The 23,455-nt window shown below is 38.5% G+C and overlaps 1 protein-coding gene across 1 annotated transcript; it reads left to right on the top strand.

The window, feature by feature from the left end:
• The first annotated feature begins 8 nt into the window (after positions 1-8).
• Positions 9-23,449, top strand: LOC108389686 (NF-kappa-B-activating protein-like). The gene is made up of 9 exons (XM_037003423.2): positions 9-940; positions 3,264-3,344; positions 11,590-11,660; positions 11,849-11,998; positions 13,490-13,553; positions 15,190-15,299; positions 15,394-15,469; positions 16,995-17,144; positions 20,447-23,449. The coding sequence occupies exons 1-9, from the start codon at positions 324-326 to the stop codon at positions 20,619-20,621; spliced, it is 1,494 nt and encodes a 497-aa protein (XP_036859318.2). The 5' UTR covers positions 9-323; the 3' UTR covers positions 20,622-23,449.
• The last annotated feature ends 6 nt before the right edge of the window (positions 23,450-23,455 follow it).

Below are 23,455 nucleotides of genomic sequence, written 5' to 3'. Positions count from 1 at the left end.
AAGCCAGTGTCATTATATGTATATATCTGTGCGTATGTGTATGCGTGTAGGAGTGTATATGTAGGCATGCCTTGTTTTAGTTCACTTCGAAGATGATGCGTTTTTACAAATTGAAGGTTTCTGGCAACTCTTCCTCCAGCAATTTTATTTGCGCCATTTCTGCAACAGCATTGCTCAAAATTGTGTCTCTGTGCCAGGTTTTGGTAATGCTTGTAATGTTTCAAACGTTTTCGTTATTACTATAACGAACAGATTTCTGTGTATTAAAAAACTCATCATCTTGGAAGTGAACTAAAACAAGAGTTGCCAGATACATACATATAATGACACTGTGCAGTTTAGACGTGAGCAGCCTCACTAACCGGAACGATCGACGGATCCGCTGCTCCACCGGCTTCTTTATGCCGATACACACATCCTGTTCCTCTGGGGGACCGCCTAGGTCCGGGGAGGGATTTTTCGGAAGTACCCGGAACTGTTTGCAAGGTTCCGGCAGTCCGGCCGCTGAGAGCTTCTTCAGCTACGGAGCCGCCCGTTACTCCTGCCGTTTCGGACAACGAGCGGCAGTGATGACTCCGGTGTCTGGTTCGCGCAGGCCGGAGCGGGAGGCCTCGGGCTTCGGGGGGAAACGTCGCAGTTCGTCGAGGAGCCCCAGGCCCAGTAAAGCCGCCCGCTCCCCGCGGGGCCGCCGCTCGCGCTCGCGCTCGCGTTCTTGCTCTCGGTCCGGAGACCGGAATGGCCTCAGCCAAGGCTCCCGAAACCAGTCCTATCGCTCCCGCTCGCGGTCACGCTCTCGAGAGCGGCCCTCTGCGCCACGGGGCACCCCCTTCGCTTCTGCCTCCTCGTCCGCCCATTACGGCGGCTACTCGCGCCCCTACGGGGGCGACAAGCCGTGGCCTAGCCTTCTGGACAAGGAAAGGGAGGAGAGCCTGCGGCGGAAGTGAGTGACACGGGCGCACCTTCGCTGTGAGGAGCCCACCTGCCTTCGGAGTCCGCTTCATCTTTCATCTTTCCGACTATTGGCATTTCGCGCTCTCGGCCTGCCTTGTGCCCATTTTCTTCCCTTCCTTCAGTCTACCCACGACAACGCCTTATTCGCCCTTTTCTTCCCTTAGACTTTCACCCACCCTAGGGCCCCATCATTCAGTGCCCTGGTCTCTCCCTACTCTCTTCTGCCTCCTTACTTGTAGCAGACATGGCCAAGAGCCAGACCTACGGGAATTGAAGCATTTACTTGGTTGTGCCATAATTCGTGATCATGTTTTTATGCCCCACGAGTTCATGGAAAGGAGGAGCACTATTTAATCGATCATAAAATTAACAGTGCCTAGCAACTTGTTGAATGGTCAGACAAGTTTGAGATACCGGGATATGTAAGTGGCAATATTTTTTTAGCGAGTTGGGAAAGACTGAGATAAGGGGTTTAAATTGGAGGGGAGAAAAGCCTCTGAGAGAAGATGATTGAATGTAGAAAATCTGATCTGCTAAACTGTAAGTTAGCCTAAATTGAGAAAGGTCTTGTTGAGATCAGCCTTCATTGAGAAAGACCTTGTCAGTCTTGACTATGAAAAATGAGGTCAGGGTGTTCAGGTCTCCTATAAGGAGAGTGAGTACTGGAGTGGAAAAACGGATAGATTAAGAAGCAGAAAGGAAAAGGGTTATAATTATTGCTGTGTAAGTCTTAATATCTAAAGCTTATTTGAGTGTTAAATTGTCAGACACTGTAGTAAGTGCTTTTACATGTACTATGTGTTAAAAAAAAAACAAACAAGAAATCTAAAAGTATTACAGGCATTGAGGGTCAGGTTAATGTTCCAGTAGCTGGGAGATGTCTTCATGAATCTTTTTCCCTCCAGAAGTGGGAAGTAATAAAGCATAGTGATGAGGAGGACAGGCTCCAGAATTAGATTGCCCAAGTTTGAGTCAGTGCTTTACTACTTAATAGTATTAAGTTACTTAACCCCTCTGGGCTTAATTGTTTAACCACTTAAAAAGGGATAAAATGAGCACAAAGTCTGTCAGAGCTATTGTAATGATTTAGGGCCTGGAACATAATAAATAGTCCTTAAAGTGTTAACTGTTAGGGTTTGGTGCATGGGAGCAGAAAAAGTAAAAAGAGGGCTGAGTTAGGTTTGGAGACATACCTCTCCAAACAACATTTTTCAGGAAGTTACCCCCAGGCTGTGTCAACCAAAAAGCCGCCAGCTTCTTAAGGGACAATCCTCACCAAACGATGTTCGGAACCTCTCAGGTGAAATTTGCATTTGTACATTTAATATATATAAGATAAGTAATTTATCTTAACAGTACAGATAAAGCCAGGTGGCAGCAGGGATGAGACCTTGACTGCTTGCTCTTTACTGCCTGTCAGGCATTCTTCCCCCGGTATGCATGTCCCAGGTTCAGGTTTTTAAGTATGTCCCCTTATAGACTGTTTCCTCAAGGGGGAAACCTGAGTCTAACTGTGTGATTATACCACCTTTTCCCATGAATAAAGAAGTAAAAACTAGTTAATTCAAACAATCAAACCAGAATAAATTACATTTATTTTGTAAAGGTGTTTTTTAAGCAAATAGAGTCACAAGCAGCTAAACTGTGGAATTGAGCCCTAGTTTTTGGTGTTTGTTTACTATGAGAGATAGCAAAAATTAAGAGAAGAAATAACAACTAAAACGAGAAAAATTTTCCATGTCCTCCAAGAGCGGATAGAGAATGTATTCCTTTTCCAAAAAGGAATTAGGGAAAACAGAGAAAACGAACCCTGTATCCTGGTGAGTACAATTTTTGTTAAAAAGTTTCTTTCATTTTCAGTGCTCCCTTAATTTTATACTTCTAATGCTTTATTTTTTAGCTATCTTTCCTTTAATTCCTGAATTTCTTTAAGTGGAATGTTTGACCAAATCACAAGTAGAGACTTCTCTTTACTCTCATGAATGTGTATAAGCAAATGACGTTACTTCCAAATGTAAAACTGTTTCTGTCGCATATTGCAGAAGATGAAATGGGCAATTAGGAGCTCTGCCGTCATGCAGCAGAAGGGACACACTTGACAGCCTCCCAGGCTCTTTGTAGTCTGTACCATTTGACAATACTATCAAAACATCAAATTCTCTGAGTTTACATTTACACCAAGTTTTTTTTAATTTAAAGCTTAAAATGTAAAGGGAAAATAGGACTTAACCGGACTTCTTTGAATTTGATGATATATTTAGTAAACAGAACTTAGGCCATGGAGTTATAATTTACACACCTGTATCTTCTAGGAGATTAAGTGAGAGAGAGAGGATTGGAGAACTGGGAGCTCCTGAAGTATGGGGACTTTCTCCAAAGAATCCAGAACCAGAGTAAGTGATTAAAAGTTTTTTGTAATAAATCCCACTTGGTCATGATGAGTGATCTTTTCAATGTATTTTTAAATTCAGTTTGCTGATATTTCTTGTTGAGGATTTCTGCATCTGTTCACTAGGGATATTGGTCTGTAACTTTTTTGTAGTGTCTTTGTCTGGTTTTGGTATCAAGGTTGTGCTGGCCTCGTAGAATGAATGTGGAAGCTTTCCTTCCTCAAGTTTTTGGAATACTTGGAGGATAGGTGTTAACTCTCTAAATGTTTGGTAGAATTCTCCTATGAAGCCATCTGGTTCTTTGTTTCTTGGGAGTTTTTTGATTACCAATTCAATTTCGTTACTAGTAATTGGTCTGTCTGTTCGGATTTTCTTTTTCTTCCTGGTTCAGACTTGGAAGATTGCATGTTTCTAGGAATTTATCCATTTCTTCTTGATTGTTTGTCCAATTTGCTGGCATATAATTTTATAGTCATCTCTTATAACCATTTGTACTTTTGTGGTGTCAGTTGTAACTTCTCTTCCTTCATTTCTGATTTTGAGTCCTCTCTCTTTTCTTGATGAACCTAGCTAAAAGTTTATCAATTTTGTTTATCTTTTCAAAGAACCAGCTCTTAGTTTCATTGATTTTTTTTTTTTTTTTTTTGGTGTTGTTTTCTAGTCTCTTAATTCATTTATTTCTGCTTTGATCTTTCCTTTTTTCTTCCTTTTACTAACTTTGGGTGATCTTTTTCTTTCTAATTCAGTTAGGTGTAAGGTTAGATTGTTTATTTGAGATTTTTCTTGTTTCTTGAGGTAGGACTGTATTGCTATTCCCTCTTAGAACCGTTATTTTTGCATCCCAAAGATTTTGAACCGTTGTGTTTCTGTCTTCATTATTCTACAGGTATTTTTTAATTTCCTGTGATATTTTCTTTGACCCATTGGTTGTTTAGTAACATGCTGTTTAGCTTCCATCTGTTTGTGTTCTTTCCAGTTTTTCTCCTTGTAATTGATTTCTAGTTTCATACCATCATGGTCAGAAAATTTTCAGTCTTCCTAAGTTTATTTCAGTGATTTCGATTTTTTAAAATTTACTGAGACTGGTTTTGTGGCCTAACACGTGATTTGTCCTGGGGACTGTTCCATGTGCATTTGAGAAGAATGTGTGTTCTGCTGTTTGAGATGTAATGTTCTGTATATGTTAAGTCCGTTTGGTCGAATGTGTTGTTCAAAGCCAGTGTTTCCTTACCGATTTTCTGTCTGGATGATCAGTCTGTTGATGTAAATGGGGTGTTAAAGTCCCCTACTATTACTGTATTACTGTCAGATTCTTCCTTTATGCCTGTTAATATTTATATATTTAGCTACCCCTATGTTGGATTCCTAGGTATTTACAGTTATTATAACCTCTTCTTAGATCGGCCCCCTTATCGTTAGTTATGTAAGGCCCTTCTTTGTCCCTTGTTACGTACAGTCTTCGTTTCAAAGTCTGTTTTGTCTGATGTAAGTCTTGCTACCTCAGCTTTACACATTCAGATTGAAAGTTCTATCACTTCAGCACCTTCACATTTAGTCTGTTTGTGTCTTTAGGTTTGAAGTGAGTCTCCTGTAAGCAGCATATAGATAGGTCTTGTTTTTTGTCCATTGAGTTACCCAGTGTCTTTTGCTTGGAGCATTTAGTCCATTTACATTGGAAGTAATTACTTGTAGGTGTGTACTAATTGCCATTGTTTTTGTAGTTCTTCTTTCTTCTTTTCTTCTCTTGCTCTCTTCCCTTGTGATTTGATGGCTTTCTTCAGTGTTATGTTTGTGTTCCTTCTCTTTATTTTTGTTTATCTATTATAGGTATTTGGTTTGTTGTTACCATGAGGTTCATATATAACATCATATGTATAGAGCTGTCTATTGTAAGGTGATAGTCCCTTAAGTTCCAACACATTCTAAATGCACTACAAATTTACTTGCCCCACTCCACCCATGTTTTATGTATTTGGTGTCATATTTTACATCTTATTATTTTGTGCGTCTCTTAAGTAATTACTGTAGATATAATTAACTCAGCTACTTTTGTCTTTTAACCTTCGTACTAGCTTTGTAGGTGGTTGATGCACTATTTTTTACTGTATGTTTACCTTTGCCATTGCGATTTTCCTTTCATAATTCTTCTGTTTCTAGGTATGGCCTTTTCTTTTCCATTACATAAGTCCCTTTAACATTTTTTAAAGGACTGGTTTGGTGTTGATGAGCTCCTTTAGCTCTTACTTGTCTGGGAAACTCCCTATTCTCCTTCAATACTGAGTGAGAACCTTGCTGGGTAGAATATTGTTGGTTGTGAATTTTTTTTCAGTGCATTGAATATATCATGCCACTCCTTTCTGGCCTGTAAAGTTTCTGCTGAGAATTCAGCTCATTCAAGAAATAACAAGTATTGGTGAGGATGTGGAGAAATGGGAACCCCCCTACACTGCTGGTGGGAATATAAATTGGTGCAGCCATTGTGGAAAGCAGTATGGAGGTTCCTCAAAAGACTAAAAGTAGAAATACCATATGACTCAGTAATTCTACTTCTAGGAATTTGCCTGAAAAAAATCACAAACTCTGATTCAAAAAGATATATGCACCCCATGTTTGTTTCATGTTATTTACAGTAGCCAAGATATGGAAGTAACCTAAGTGTCAGTCAATAGATGAATGGATAAAGAAGATATGGTACACATATACAATGGAATATTACTCAAACGATAAAAAAGAAAGAAATCCTTCCATTTGCAAGAACATCAATGGACTTAGAGGGTATTATGATAAGTGAAATAAATCAGTAAAAAAATGATGCCATATGATTTCACTTGTATGTGGACTCTGAAAACCAAACAAACAAGACAAAACAATACACTCTGAGACACTGAGAAATGATTTGTGGTTACCATGTTGGAAAGGTTGGGGTTGGTGGGTAAAATATGTGGTGGGGGACAAAGAGACACAAAATAAGGGATGAAAGTATAGCATAGAGAATACAGTCAATTCTGTAACATTTCTGTGTTGACAGTAATCACACTGGTTGGGGTAAGGATTTAATGATGGTATAACTGTTGAATCACTGCATTGTATACTTGAAACCATTGTGATATTGTATGTCAACTATACAACAAAGTACATCCAAAAATTTTTTTTTACTTAGTTCCTAGTGTTTTTGGGGGTACACTTACGTGTAACTAGTTGTTTTTCTCTTACTGCTTTTAAGATTCTCTGTCTTCAACTGTTTACATGTTGATTATAGTGTGTGGTGGTGTGAATCACTTTTGGTCCATCTTATTTAGGACTCTCTTTGCTTCCTGGACTTGGATATCTCCTTCATCAAGTTTGGAAAGCCTTTAGATATTATTTCTTCATGTAGGTTTTCTGTTTCTTTCATTCTTCTCCTGAAACCCTGACAATATGAATGTTAGTATGTTTGATGTCCCAAAGGTCCCTTAAGCTTAATATCCTCATTTAAAAAATTTTTTTTCTTTTTCCTGGTTCACCACTGTACCTTTCAGATCACTGAGCCATTCTTCTGCATCATTTAATCTGCTGTTGATAACCCTCTTAATTAAAAAAAATATTTTTTATTGACGTATCGTCGACACACTAGTTTCAGGTGTACAGCATAGTGATTTGACGTTTATATGCATTACAAAATGCTCACCATGAGAAGTGTTGTTACCATCTGTCACCATACAAATGTATTACACTATTATCGGCTGTATTCCCCATGATTTATTTATTTTGTAACTGGAAATTTGTACTTCTTAATCCCCTTCATTTATTTCACTTTCCCCACTGCCCACCCCTCTGGCAGCCACCAGTTTGTTCTCTGTATGTATGAGTCTGTTTCTAGGTTTGTTGTTTGTTTGTTTGTTTCTTAGATTCCATGTGTAAGTGAAATCATATGGTATTTGTGTTTCTGTGTCTGACTTATTCCACCTAGCATAATACCCTCTAGGTCCATCCATGATGTCTCAAATAGCAAGATTTCATTCTCTTTTATGGCTGAGTTATATTCCTTTGTGTATATGTGCCACATCTTTATCCATTCATCTATCGATGGACACTTAGGTTGGTTCCATATCTTGGCTATTGTCCATATAGGTTCATGTACATTTTCAAATTAGTATTTTCATTTTTCTCGGGTCAATACAGAAGTGGAATTACTGGATTGTATGATATTGCTGTTTTTAATTTTTTGAGTAAATCTCCATGCTGTTTTCCACAGCGGCTGCACCATTTTGCATTCCCGCCAACAGTACACAAGAGTTCCCTTTTCTCCGCATCCTTGCCAACACTTGCTGTTTCTTGTCTTTTGGATAGTGGCCCTTCTGACAGGTGTGAGGTGATAGCTCAGTGTAATTGTGATTTGCATTTCCCTGATGACTAGTGATGTGGAGCATCTTTTCATGTGTTTGTTGGCCAACTAAATAGACAAAAAAATGTCTATTCAGTTCCACCAATACATTGGATATTTATCCCTTATTGGATATATCAGTTGCAAATATATTTTCCCATACAGCATATATATACATACATACATACATACATACACACACACACACACACACACACACACACACACACACACATATATATACACACACACATATATATACACACACACACGTATATATATATAAAAATATATATATATGTATGTATATATGTGCTCTAATATAAATATCATCTCTAATGTGTTTTTCATTTTAGTTACTCTTTAGCTCTGAATGTTTTTTTTTTAAATATGTTTTTTTATCTCTTTATTGAAGTTCTCACTGTGTCCATCCATTCTCCTTCTGAGTTTGGTGAGCATCTTTATGACCATTACTTTGAACTCTTTATCTGGTGGATTGCTTATCCTCTGTTTCATTCAGTTCTTTTTCTGAGGTTTTGTCTTACCTTCCCTTTGGAGTATACTCATTTCTTCATTTTGTCTGATTCTCTGTCTTTGTTTCTATGTATTAGGTAGATCGGTTATATTTCCTGGTCTTAAAGGAGTGGCTTTATGCAGAAGATATCCTATGGGGCCTGCCAGTGCAGACCTCCCTGGTCACTTGAGTCAGGTGGCACAGGGGAGTCCCCTGTGTCAGCTGCGTACACCCTCCTGTTCTGCCTGGGTCACAGCTGGTGTAGACATGTGCTGACGCACAGGGCTGTACCCTGGTCCACTGTCTGCTAGGCCTGACTGTGAGTGCTACAACATGCTGGGGTGTGGGGCTGGCACCTGGCCCATCTGCAGTTGCTGCAGCCCACTGGTGGGCAGGGTTGGCCTTCAGTGCAACCGGCTGTGAGGCCCATCTGCGATAGCTACTGGCACTGGTGTGTGGGACAGGCCTCTGGTGTGTGGGTGGCTGCGAGGTCCAGCTATGAATGTTGCAGGTGTTCTAGTGTGCAGGGCTGATACTCTGGGGTGGGAACACTTAGCCACTTAGCGGCTGTACTGGTGCTGGCCAGGGTCGTCCACCTGGTGTGGCAGGGTGAAGAGCTAATTGGGAGGAGTGCCAGGGCAGGCAGGTTAGTGGGACAAGTCTGCAGGGGAACACCAAGGACATGCAAGCCGTTCCACTACAGTCGATGGAGAGGTCAGAAATGGCACCTGCCAGCACCAGGCCAGCTAGGTAGAAGGGAAGTGAAAAGAAAATGGTGTCCCATCAACCTTTCCATCCCTTGAGAAAATTCCAACAGATCCCTGCCCTGCTAGCACATGCCCCAAAATTAGCCAATAGGTCTCTTTCATGTGTAACCCAGGCACTTTTCAAAATGCTGCCTCTGCACTGAGACTCGGAGCAAGGGACATTGTATGCACACCATTTAAGAGTGGAGTCTCAGTTTCTTTCTGCCCTCTGGGTATCCCAGACATAAGTCCTATTGGTTTTCAAAGCCAGACATTATGGGTGCTCATCTTCCCAGTGCAGGTCCACCTGGCTGTTGGGCTTGGACCTCTTGTTCCTCAGAGAGGGCCTCTGTGGTCATGATATCCCTCCTCCTTGTGGGTCACCAACCCAGGGGTGTGCATTCTGACTAGACCATGTCTCTATTCCTCCTACCTGTCGCACTGTGGCTTTCTCTTTATGTCCTTAGTGGTGTAAGGTCTGTTCTGCTAGTGGTCGGTTTTTTCTCAGGGATAGTAGCTCTACAGGTAGTTGAAGATTTTGGTGTGTCCATGGAAGGAAATAGGCTCACGATATTCCTATTCTGCCATGTTGATCCCCTCTCCTATACGACATTTTCTTCATTCATTCATCCACCAGTGGACGCTTATGTTGTTTCCATATCGTAGCTATTGTAAATAATGCTGCTGTGAACATGGGGGTGCATATATCTTTTCAAGTTGGTGTTTTGTTTTCTTCAGATAAATACCTGGAAGTGGAATTGCTGGACTATATAGTAGTTCTATTTTTAATTTTTAAGGAACCTCCTTACTGTTTTCCAGAGTGGCTGTACCAATTTACATTCCCACCAACAGTGCATGAGGGTTCCCTTTTCTCCACATTCTCACCAACACTTGTTACTTCTTGGGTTTTTGGTAATAGCTCTTCTAACAGGTGTGAGATGTTACCTGCATTTCCCTGATAATTACTGAAGTTCAGCATCTTTTCGTGTACCTGTTTGCCATCGATATGTCTTCTTTGGGAAAATGTCTATTCAGATCCTCTGCTCATTTTTTAATTGGATTGCCTGGTTTTTTGCTATTGCTATTTTTTCTTATTGAAGTGTAGTTGATAGACAACATTACATTGGTTTCAGGCATAAAACGCAGTGATTCAGAAATGAAATACATTACTAAATGCTCACTCTGATAAGCTGTCACACAAAGATACTACACTATTATTGACTATATTCCCTATCCTGTAGTTTTATCCTCGTGATTAGTTTACTTTTGTTTTCTACCACTGAATTGTATGAGTTCTTTATATATTTTGGATATTAACCCCTTATCAGATACATGATTTGCAAATAATTTCTCCCAGTGTATTTTCATTGTTGATGGTTTCCTTTGCTCTGAAGTTTTTAGCTTGATACAGTCCCACTTGCTTATTTTTGCTTCCTTTGCTTATGCTTTTGGTGTGTCAGATTTAAAATCATCTCCAAGACCTATGTGAAGGAACTAACCACCTGTGTTTCCTTCTGGGAGTTTTGTGGTTTTAGGTCTTAAATTCAAGTCTTTAATCCACTTTGAATAATGTTTGCGTATGGTGTGAGATAGTGGTCCATTTTCATTCTTTTGCATGTGGCTGTCCAGTTTTCCCAGTACCATTTACTGAAAAGACTGTCCTTCCCGATTGTATATTCTTGCCTCCTTTGTTGTAAACTCATTGACCGTATATGAGTAGGTTTTTTTCTGAGCTCTCTATTCTATTCCGAGAGGCATTTCTTTAAATGAATATACTGATATGGTTTTGTTCAGATGATTTTCCTATATCCAATTATCTGAAGGCCTAATGCTTTCTCTTTCTCCTGTTTTTTTTTTTTCTCTTTGGTGTGCTATTCATGAGGTTCTTCGCTCTCTTCCCTTTCTGTGTCATCTTTAGGTTGAGTTGATACAGTGAGTTTGACAGGTAAACTTGTCATTTGTGACAGGGTGATAAAGCATTATTATCTGAAGTTATTCCTATAGAAGCCTTTGGAAAACACTCAGAGAATCTGCACTCGAAGAATTAGAGTTGGAAGGAACCCTAAAAATAATTTCTAGGCAATACCTGAATTATTCCAGATGTGATCTTCAGAGGAAAAGATTATATGCTATAGAAATTCCCTTTTAAATTATTGTAGAATTTTAATGACGCTCATTTTCAGAATTTTTTGCAACAGAATGAAATCTTCTGTTGTAGTTTGTCAGGTGCTTCGTGCTCTGGGGAGACAGACAGGTGCTGCTCTGCCGTGTGGCCTTTGCACACAGAGAACACAGTTGGGAAGTCCTCCCGCAGCCTTCTTGACTCCAGTTCTTTGACTTTCCTTGTGGTTCATGACCTTTACCCGGTGGTTTCTTCTGAAAATACTAATCTTATGTGCTGCTTTCAGTAAGTAGCACTTTGTAACCTCTAAAGCATTATGCAATGTAAACGATTATTATATTTTTGTGAAGGTGGTAGAACTTTGAACTGTACAATTGCAAATGCAGTCCAGTGTTTGCTTTTAATGCTTCTCAATCAATTTGTTCCTGAAAATTGTCAAGTCTGTACTTTATACTCCATTTCATCACTTTTCTGATGCTTATAACTGTTTTCTTTAAATTCAGCTCTGATGAACATACACCAGTAGAGGATGAAGAGCCAAAGAAAAGTACCACTTCATCTTCTACCTCAGGAGGTATTCTTTAAATACAGAGCTTTTTTTTATTGAGGAGTTACAAAATACATTTATAAATAGTTGAACATTAGACTTTGCTTTTACTCAAATTGCCTGTCGTCTATTCCTTTTCAGTATTTCAAATATAATAAAATTGATACTCAGAAATTCTTCTTTAGAAGTTATTTTTTTATTTCTGTTTTCTGTAGAAGAAAAGAAGAAGAAGAAGAAATCCAGTCATTCAAAAGAAAGGTCCAAGAAAAGGAGAAAGAAAAAATCATCTAAAAGAAAACACAAGAAGTCTTCTGACGATTCTGACGATAGTGACAGTGACTCTGATTCTGAAACAGACTCCAGTGGTAAGAAAGGCAGCATCATTCTGCAAGCCTTGCTTCAAACCAAGTTGTACTTCTTCAAGCTTATTTTAGAGGAAGGTTCTTAAAAACAACAATAAGGGACAAGAGTTTCTGAGCACTCGCTCACAGTGCCAGCCACCCTGCTAAGTGCTTGATATTCGTTCGTTATTGCTGTTCAGTCCACACAGTGGTAACTGTAGGATACATCTCAGAGATGGGAAATGGAGGCACAGAACAGGTTCTAAGCACCACACTCAGGGACACACAGTTGGGATTCACACCTCTAAGCAGTATGGCTCCAGCCAGATTGGTTGTGTGTAATCGCACAAGGCATGTGGCACCGGAGCAAGTTGGGGTTGGGTTATGAGACGTGTGGTGCTGAACCAAACCGTACAGGCTGCATCTGCCCAGCGGAGCAGCTCTTCTGTGAAATTCTCACACTCAGTGGGCACCTTTGTGCAGTTTTCAAAAAGGCACATCATATAAGACCCCTTCCCGGCAGCTGATTATGAAAGACACCTCCTGTGGGGCGGCACATCACAAAAAGCCACCCTTTTGTGCCCTCTCCGGGCTGATGCTGGACCAGAGGGTGCCTCCACTGGGGACACATGACACAAAGGTGCTCCTTCCTCTGATGTCACCAGGGTTTCCTGGCCCCCCTTGTCACTCTCCTTCCTCCCCGCCGGAAGACTGAACTTTTTTAAAGCACAAATCTGAGCAGGTCAGTCCCCTACTTAAAGTCCTTCAGGAGCTCTCCATAGCCGTCAGGGTGAAGTTGGGCCCCGACCGATGCCTCAGTAATCACATGGACCTGGGTCTCTCTCTTGCAGCATCCTGTAGCCTGAGAACTACTTTCTGTCTCCTCAATATTCCATGGCCTTTCTCTTGATTCTGTTACTTGGTACAGGGAGTCTGTCTGCCTACGACACCAGACCCTCCCTGCATGTGGCTTGGCTTACTCATCTTGGCAATGGGCGTGCGTTGCTTTTGTAAAACAACTGATGTTTAAAAGAACTAGCTTAAGAATCACCTTTTCCTGGGCAACCATTCCTCAATCACCCTCCCCAAATCAGCCTGCTTTTGAGACTCCTCTATGTGCCCAGAGCACCCAAGGTTTAACATTTGTTAGTATTTTGCCATATTTGTTTCAAATGTGAGTTTTTTGTGGAGATAATTCAAAGTAAATTACAAATATCACTGTACCATCCTAAATATTTCTATACACACCTTGAAAAATAAGGACATTTCCTACTTAATCACAATACTATTATCTCATACAATAAAATTAATAATAACGCCCTATATCACTGAAAACTCGGTGTGGCTTTAATTCTGTGTCCCCAATGCCTAGCACATTTCGTGATGAGTAGCAATTAATGTTTGAATTAATTTCTATGTGACAACAAATAGGGCAATAGGATATTTATCTACTCAAAAGTTTTGGGGTTTTAGAGTTTAATTTTTTTTTTAACTATAATGTGGTTTAATGTGCAGATGAAGATGCAAAAAGGAGAGCAAAGAAAGCCAAGAAAAAGGAAAAGAAGAAGAAACACAAATCGTCAGTTTTTTCCTTCAATTTTTATTATGAGAAGTTCAAATATATATAAAATTACATAAGATATCAAATAAAATAATATGATGATCCCCCATGTAACTATCACCCAGCTTGATAATTATCAACTCATGGGAAGTCTCCACTGCCCCCATTATTTTGAAACCAATCCCAGATTATCATTTCATCCATAAACCAGCATGTTTCTCTAAAAGATAGACGTTCTTTTTTTTTTTAAAAAAAACCGTAACCACAGTACTGTTATCATGCCTGAAATATTTAACAGTAATTTGCCAGTTCTCAGTTTTTTGTCCAGTTTATTCAAATCAGGATCCAAATTGCCATTGGTTGATGTATCTTGTACATCTCTTTACATCAATAAGTTCCCCTTCCCTTTTTGTTCCTGCACTGTATTCATTGAAGAAACCAAATCATTTACCTTAGAATTTCCTGCAGTATGGATTTTGCTGATCGTACTCTTATAGTGTCCTTTTAACACGTTCTCTGTCTTTTGTGTTTCCTATAGATTGATAGTTCGGTCTAGAGACTTGATGAGGTTCAGATGTGAGTTTTTGGCAGGAATACTTTTTGGGTGGTATTGTATACTTCTATCAGGAGGAAAATAATGTCTGGTTGTCTCTTTTTGTCATATTAACAGCCATTGATGGTCATTGCCTAAGTGGGATTGCAAAACGGTGGTGGTCTAGTTCTGGCTTGCATTCTTCATTTATTAGGTAGCATAATTCTATAAGAGGAGCCTACCCTCGGCTATTTGGTTACCTCGAAATATAGTTTATTTGAGAATTAGGCTTGGGGTTGATTAATGATTGTGCATTGAGTCCCCTATACAGAATTTTATTGTTGTTAACAACCATTTGATCAATAAATATGAGAGATGCCCTCTCAAAAAAAAAAAAGAAAAGAAAAGAAAAGATAGGTAATTGGCTAGTAAATCAAATCGAGTTATGCTGAATTGTAACCATATGAATCTATTTTTTAATAATGACTGTAATTAGAACTATGGCATTGCTGATATATTTATATTTAATATAGTGCCTCAGAGCTATGTAGTAGAACCTGTATTTATGATCTAAAAATCAAACAAACTAGAATTAACATTGGGTTCATTTCACCAAATTTGTCCCACTTACTTTACCTTGAATATAAGTTGTTTAATATAGTTTTAACCTACTTAAAAAAAAAAAAAAGAAGAAGAAATATAGTTTATATAAGAAGGGCAGGATAATGGCTTACTTCAAAATTTTTTTTTTTGTTTTATGAGTTTTCAAAATAGTGATTTGGGTTTTTTCAATATCATTATGAACACACATTTGATATATTTTTAAGCTATTACACTTATTGATGCTCAAATTGGTAAAAGCTTTTTTTATACACTTTATTCGTATTATCTTTCTGTAACATGAAAATTGTATTTCATTTGTCCCTGTAGGGATCTTTTTAATAGGGAAACATGATTTAGTTAAATAAGTTAGAAAAATTTTTTAATTAAAATTCTTTAACAAGTTTGAATAAGATGAGAATTTAAATCATTTTGATCAGGCTTTTCATTGCCTTGAAAAAATGAGATGGCCTTTAACATGGGAATATTAAGTCAATTTGTATCAAATTATAATCATTACAGGAAGAAATATAAGAAAAAGGAATCGAAGAAGAGCAGAAAAGATTCCAGTGATTCAAGCTCTAAAGATTCTCAAGAAGAGTTTCTGGAGTATCCCTGGAAGGATCGATCAAGTAGGTGCTTCTGATAGACCCAGATTCAAAACCCAGAAAGCATACTAACTGAGTAATCAAAGTGTGAGTATGTTTCTGAACATCTTTCATGCAGAGCCTGAAGAACCCTCAGATTTAATTGGCCCAGAGGCTCCAAAAACACTTGCCTCTCAAGATGATAAACTTTTGAAGTAAGTAACAGTGTATTTATAATATCTAAAGTACCTTCCCAAAAGTATGGCCCTAACTTACCTTTCTAAGCTTATCTCCTTCTACTCCTTTATTTATACCCCAGGTTCCAACTGAGCAGAACTAAAACTTCCCTGTATTTACTGTTCACTTTCCCACGTTGTGCCTTGTTCACCTTATTTCTTCTCCCAACATGCCTTCCCTTCTATTCCCGGCCCCTGGATTCTTTGCTGCCTCCAATCTCGTCCTGTTAAAATCCTTACCTTCCTTCAAAGCCCTTTTCAAAAGGAGGGGGCATGTGCAGATTCCCAGTACCTTTCCTCCACAAGTAGGTGGGATTCCTACCCCTCTTCAATCCTGTAGTCTTCACGGCATTTTCTATTTCTTTTGTGCAGTGTATTGTATATTCTATTTTGTGTTGCTGTTAATATCCTTATTAATATGTAAATTCCACAAGAACAGAGATTACTTTTGTATTACAAGCTTTGAGTTTAATAGGTATTCAAGAAGTGTTCAATGAATTAAATGAAGGGATGGTAGTTTTTAAAGTCCCCTTGAATGAACGTTAATAGATAGTTGTTATTATATAGCATTATTATTGGTTATAAGTCTAAAAAGTATGTAGATTTGAGATATATTTTTTCTTTTTTTATTGAAGTATAGTTGATACACAATATTATGTTGGTTTCAAGTATACAGCACAGTACTTCAGGAGTTACACACATTATTAAATCCCCACCCCAACTAGTGCAGTTACTATCTGTCAACATAGGAAGATGTTACAGAATCATTGACTGTATTCTCCATGCTGCACTTCCATCCCCGTGACCTACTTACATTATGATCGAGATTTTTGTGCCCCTTTCTCTCTCTCACCCTCCCCACTCACCCACCCCAACCCTTCCCCCATGGTAACCACCAGTCACTTAGCTCTGTGTCTCTTGAGTCTACTGCTGTTTTGTTCATTTTGTTTTGTATTGTTTTTAGATACCACAGACAAGTCGTATGGTATTTGTCTTTCTCTGCCTGGCTTATTTGTCCATGTTGTCGCAAATGGCCGGGTTTCTTTCTTTTTTTTTTTTATGGCTGAATAATATTGCATTGTCTATATGTACCACATCTTCTTTATTCATTCATCTGTTGATGGACACTTTGGTTGCTTCCAGAGATATATTATTTCTTTACTTTTTTTTTTTTTTTTTTTTTAAGGGAAAAGGAATTCGCTAGAGGCAGAAGCCATAAACTCATGGTCTGTAGGGATAAATTGATCCACAATTGTAAACCATGAATCTGTACTCTCACTACCATAGTTCTTTTGTTCTTCCAAAGTATGTCTGTATTTCTGGATAGTTATATAGGTCACAGTGCAATGTTCACTAATTAAAGTAAAGTAATATTGGGTTTCCCAGCATGCTGCCTCTCAGCAAGTTATTCCTACTGTTTTGTGAGAGAAAGTGGGGGTATTTTTTGGTGTAGAAGATCACCTTTTTGTAATGAACCTTTTCTGAATTCTGAATTACTTTGTAGCTATGGCCATGCCCTGCTACCTGGTGAAGGTGCAGCTATGGCTGAATATGTAAAAGCTGGAAAACGTATCCCACGAAGAGGTGAAATTGGCTTGACAAGTGAAGAGATTGCATCATTTGAGCGCTCGGGCTATGTAATGAGTGGTAGCAGGTATGTCCTTGCCATTGAGGTCAGTTTCCATGATTAGATCTTTTCCTCTTTCTTACTTCCAGAATTATATTTTGGTGATTGATTTTCATTAAGTGACCATTCCAAATGAAAAGTAGAACATAGATATTAGTTTAGTATTGGTTTTATCGTTACAAACGTGGTTGTCTAAAATTCCAAATATGTATGTCCCTCTGCCTCAAACTCAGCTGTATCTCCAGCTTCAAAGAATCAGTCTTTCCAGTGTCCTTTCCTAGTTTGTCTTTTAGTTTAGACAGTTTATCCTCTGAGGATATAGTTAAATTCAGGTATTTGTCACTGCCCTATGAGGAATGTGGCATTCTGGTAGTTAGGAAAGCATTTTCGTAAGTCAGTGTTCCTGTTTTCTGAGTTTGCCTCCAGTCCTCTGTGGAGTCAGAGAACATGGACCCTGTAGTTGTCTGTGGACACTGAGACTGGAGAGCAGAAAATGGTAATGACAGACATCAGATTCAGCATGGGGAAATGAATATAAAGTTATGGAAGAAAAAGCAAAGTACCAGGAGGGACAGGAAGAATGAACTGATGGGGCATCAGGACCAAAATCAAACTGAATTTTGGATTTTTAAAATTTTTATGAGCTTTTAAAGTAGGTAACTATTTTTAAATGACGTTGGAGGCAAATGTGTGCAGAACCCGTGGAGCAACCCCAGAATCTTGGAATTCTGAGGAACAATATTTGAAAATGTTACATCTGAGTTGCAGCACAGTAGGATAAGAAAATAAATTAGAGCCATAAGGATTGGAAAGGACGATATAAACACTCATTTTTTGTGAAAATGATTTTTTGCATAGAAAAATGATTTTACGTAGGAAGTATGGATTTTTTCATAGACACATCCTAAAGAATCTTCAGATGAATTATAAATAATAGAAGGGAGTAACAAATGGTTGGGTATAAGGATAAGGTTATCCAACGCAAAAATCAGCTGCATTTCTGTGCACCAGCAAACAACTAGAAAATGTAATTAAGTAAAAAGAAAACATTTATAATAGGATCAGAGAATATGAAGGATTGAGGAATAAACCTTAACAAAAGACATCCAACGCCTCTGTAGGGAAAACTATAAAGCACTAATAAGATGGCTCTAAAATTGATACATCAGACCAGAGAGTCAAGAAGATTGGCCAGGTCACTTCTGAAGAAGAATAGGAAGATGAGATTTGCCCTACCAGACATGAGGATCTATTATGAAACATGGCACTTTAGAAAGCATGGAGGGAACAAACGAATTGTTCAGTGGGATGAAATACAGAGCCCAGAGGCAGAGCCATACGTGTATGGAACATCGTTGTATGAAAGAGATGGCGTGTCAGATCAGTGGGGAAAGAAAGGTATGTTCAGTAAATGGAGGAGGAAAAAACGGTTATCCATATGGAAAACAAAGTAGAACCCTCACCAAAATCAGTACAGCTGAAGGACTTAAATGTCAAAACAACTGTAACACTCTTAGTATGAAATATGAGCAGATATCTATTAGATCTTGGGGTGGGAAAGCATTTCTTAAGGAAGACAATAAAACATATACTGATCAAAATAAAATGTTGATGAATTTACCTACGTTAAAAATAAGAACTTTGTTCATCAAAACACATCTTAAGTAAAAAGATGAGTTCCAAGCTAGGATAACGTCTTGCAGTACACACAACCGATAAAGAGTTAGTACTGAGAATCTTTAAAGAGTACCTGTAAATAACTCAAAAGAAGAATGAGAGAAAGACACAAACAGGCATTCGATAGAAGAAGAAATATATATGGCCTACACATATACAAAAAATACTCATTATCATGGCAAATGAAGATCAAGAGCATACTGATGTACCGTTTTACACCCATTTGAGAGACAAAAAGTCAGACAATACCAGGCATTTGAGAGGATGTGGATCTACAGGATCTCTTAAATATTGCCAATGGTGGTGTAAATTGGTACAGTCATTTTTGAAAAACAGTGTGACATTGTCTTGGGAAGTTGAGCATTCATATGCTTTCTGACCCAGCAACTCCATACCTAGAAACTCAGGAGAAAATCTTTCCATGTACTAGGAGATGTGAGCATAGATGTTTATTACAGCGTCGTTCACGTAGCACTTCTTGTTCCAAATTAACTGCCCTGCTCACTGTACCCTGAGCAACCTGAATGCATTGTCATCTCTTTAGCTCTCCATCCTGTCACTCCCCGAGCTTCACACTAACTTAAAATGATTTTCCCCTCTTGCCCTTACTTGGTTTTCTCTATTTTCCTAGACATAGCTAAAGCTTCATTTTGAACCGGTTGTGTAGGATTGAGTTACATACACAGTTGACCCTTGAACAGTGCGGGAGTTGGGGTACCAATCCCCATGCAGTCGGAGATGATATAACTTTTGATTCCCGAAAAGCTTTATATGAGTAGCCTCCTGTTGCCCGGAAGCCTTACTGATAACATAAACACATATTTTGTATGTTATGCATATTATATACCGTTGTATTCTTAACAATAAAATCAGCTAAAGGAAAGAAAATGTTCTTTCAAATTGTTACAAATCTACAAAGAACTTTTAAGTATATTTATTGAAAATAATCTGCATATAAGTGGACCTTCAAATCCATGTTGTTCAAGCGTCAACTGTACATTAAGGAGGAGGCAAGTTTTCATGAAATTTTCCCTCCAAATCAGTAGGCCTTTTGAAAGTAATGTAATGGTTTCCCTCTGCCTCTGCCCTTATACTCCCTTATTTGGCCCTTGTGCTAAATCTCTTCTTCTTTCTTCTTTCTGAGCTACTACTGGATTCTAAGGAAGTTAAATCCATTCATAAAACTCACCAGAAACTCAGCTATCGATTTAGACTTGGTTCATTTGGTTATGTGATAAATTAGAACCTTGAAAAAGTTCCAGCTGATCATCAGCTTAAGTCTTTCATCTGTCCTGCTATTAATTCCACAAAGGCAAATGCTACATATCATCTAGAAAGTTTAATCATTTGCCCATTTCTGATTGTTCTACTGGAAACAACAGAAATAGACTTATGCCTGTAGTATCTGAAATTAATGACATTCCTGATGTTGACAGAGCATCAGAAATCGTTATTTGAGTACTAGAAATGAATCAAAGGATGCATCAGTTGGTCAAACAAATAAATGATCTTTTAAAAATTGAACCCATAACAAGAACAGTTTCTATTTGTCAGCTTTCAAAATAGAGCACCCTTTATTTAAAAAGGATTAGTGTGGAAGTACCATGAGGATAATTACTGAGAAATTAAGCCAAAAATAAAATTATCTCCAGGCATCGCCGGATGGAGGCTGTGCGACTGCGGAAAGAAAACCAGATCTATAGTGCTGATGAGAAGAGAGCCCTGGCATCCTTTAACCAAGAAGAGAGGCGAAAGAGAGAAAACAAGATTCTGGCCAGTTTTCGAGAGATGATATACAGAAAAACTAAAGGGAAAGATGAGAAATAAGGATTTTCTAATCGTTCAGCAGACATTTTTAACAACAAGAAAGAAAGTGTGGGATATACACACACACACACACACACAAATATATACACAAACAGATTACTGTGATCTGAAAGCTTTCAGTGCTACTGTGCCTTCTATTTAATTCCTTCAGCCCTTCAGTAAGAAGCTGCTCACTGATAGAACTTTAGCAAGTTCCTTGGGTTATTTTGGATTGCCCATAATAACTTTCCGGCTTAAAAATCCAGATTATGAATGAAATCGTACTGGGGGAGGTGAAATTGAGAGAAAGTGTCAGTGAGAGAGAAACTTTACTCTCACACCATGGGACAGTACTACTATTAGCTCCATAAGGATGCCCACCCTCACCCCCACCCCAACTGCACTCATGGGAAATTATTATTCCTGTACGTTGACTATGTTATAAATGGACTTGTAGAAATATACAGGAGGCCACTTTTGTTAACAGAATGAAGGCATTGCTGAAAAAAGCAAATCTGGAATTTGAAAATTGACTTGTGTAATACCATATATAGTCTGCTCTGGAAATTATGTATGTTGGTTTTGGTCCCTACCTCCACCCCCAAACCAACAAACAAACCAAAAAGCAAACTAACCCGTAGACTTATTGAGTTGAAAATGTGAACATTAGTTCTAAAGATTCTTAATAGGTTACTTAAAAATGGTTTTCAAATATAAACTATTGGGACTACTGTTGTGCCAATGTAAGTACATTATTTCCATCTAAGCTGTGCTTAAGTCACTGTTTGAATACTGGAAACGATTGACAGTGAACTGCGATCACGTTTTGTAAGGATGAAGCTACAATGATGTTGAACATATTTTAAGTCTGTCTGTTATGTAATAAGCGTATTTCATTTCAAACATTATTAAACCTTTCAGTTTATTTTTTGTATCCGTCACGGTTTAATCTTTTATACTTTGTATAGAACCCCCTCACTTTATCACTTTTTTATGGCTGCTGTTGACTTAAATTTGGGAGAAAGGAAAAATCCCGGAACTATGAAATTGTGATCTGTTTCCATCCTTTATTTGTTCAACTTGAGTTGGTAGATCACAAGAATGAAAAGGGAGGAGGACAGTGGAAGTTTTGGCTGTTTGTGTTAAGATTGTTTTGAGTTGTCTTATTATTATGTGCCTAGGATAAATTTAAATTACCTGAGTGATGGGGAAATTCGGACACTGCTGTTATAAAATACCCTCCTTTTGTAATAGTTCAATGTGGTTTTTTTCAAAGTTTTAAAATACAGCAGTCATATTTCAAAGTATAGGTCAAAAGTTTTACTGGTTGACGTATGTTGTAGGGAAATGTCTACCTTTAACCCACAACTAATGAACTAAAAACCCAGTTGGCATGTAATAACACTTAGGACCCCTGAATTTGAAGTGATTTCTATTTATCATTGTTGCTGCCTAGCCTCATAAATCTCTCATTTCCAAAAGTTAGAAGAAAACTAGGCCCCAAATTTATGAATCGTAATCCATCTAGTTCCCTGTGTAATAAAAACTAAACTTATAATCGCTACTTAAAAATTTTGTTCTCTAAGAACATAGTTTTTTTGTTAAGGATTCCTGGGGACTGAATGAGTTTGTTCTCTTACTTTCAGTAAGCAAGGCAGTTTATATGCAACAACTTCATGATATATGAATATTGCGGATTTTCAGTGGGTTCTCCTATGTCCTCCACAGAGGAGATGCTTGTTGAGTCAGTGAAAATGTATTATTTCAGAACGTCTAACATTTCTTTCATCAGGGTTTGTTCAGCAAAGATCTGTCAAAGAATAGCTTTGGGAGCACATTCTTTGGGAAAGAGGAAGGAAGAGTAAAAGGGCTGGCAGTAAGTATTTTCAGTTCGGAGAGTTACTGCTTGGAACTGTTCAGTCATCTGAGCCAGAAGTCAAATTAGGAGGGCTGTTGTATTTGAGATATATTTTTTTGTTCTCCAAAGAGACGTGTCTAGTTTTCCACCCCCTCACCTGTTGCTCTAATAATATTTTCCCTACTTTTATATTTACTGTACAAATGTAACAGTTAAAAAAAGAAGAAAGGATAATTACCCGCAGTCTCACCACATCAAGTGTCTTTAGTGTTCTGTGTTCCCTTCCAGTGCTGGTCTACATAAATATATATTCTGACATGCCCGCAAGTAACTGCTTGTAATGTAATTTAGTCTTTGGTGTTTTAAAACTTTGCAGCCAGGCAAGGCAGCCTCACAGGGATGGCAGGGACAAGTGACGATCTGTGCGAAGATGGAAAGAAGACAAAAATAAGTAAGGGTGGCGACTGAACCTTCCCAGTTTCATTGCCTCCAATCCTCAAGTCACCTTGCTGCCGTCACAGTGTGGTGCTGTGGTGTGAGGCAGCATGGCCCACTTCAGTTTCAGAAAGTATTGTTGGACAGTGAGGCTGAGCTTGCAATAAATGGAAGGGGTCTGTGAGTAGGGAAACCCTTCAGACTGGTTGTATTAAGAGCTATAGAACTGTTGCCATTTTTCTTTTCCCCAGCTATTCCCGTAAAGAGATGTGTCTGGGCTGGAGAATTGGGCTCAGATGGGGGAACAAGCAGCCAAGTACCATTTCAGTTTGGTCTGATAGGTAAATTTTAGTAACTGTCTAAGCTCAGTTTCTGTTCTCTAAGGCTGAGTGATACAGACAGTGATGGTAAAAACCTTTTAGAAAGCAGAAAACAACTTACTGGTTACTGTGCTAATGTGACAGAAGTTGCCAAATGGAAAGTGAATGAATACAAAAAAACACAGCTGGTTAATGTGCCACAAGTTTTATTATTCAATAAATATTCTGTGGTTTGATGTACT

The sequence above is a fragment of the Manis javanica genome, chromosome X, assembly GCF_040802235.1.
Source record: "Manis javanica isolate MJ-LG chromosome X, MJ_LKY, whole genome shotgun sequence".
In the NCBI taxonomy this organism is placed as follows: domain Eukaryota; kingdom Metazoa; phylum Chordata; class Mammalia; order Pholidota; family Manidae; genus Manis; species Manis javanica.
This window is presented reverse-complemented; position numbering and strand designations above follow the sequence as displayed.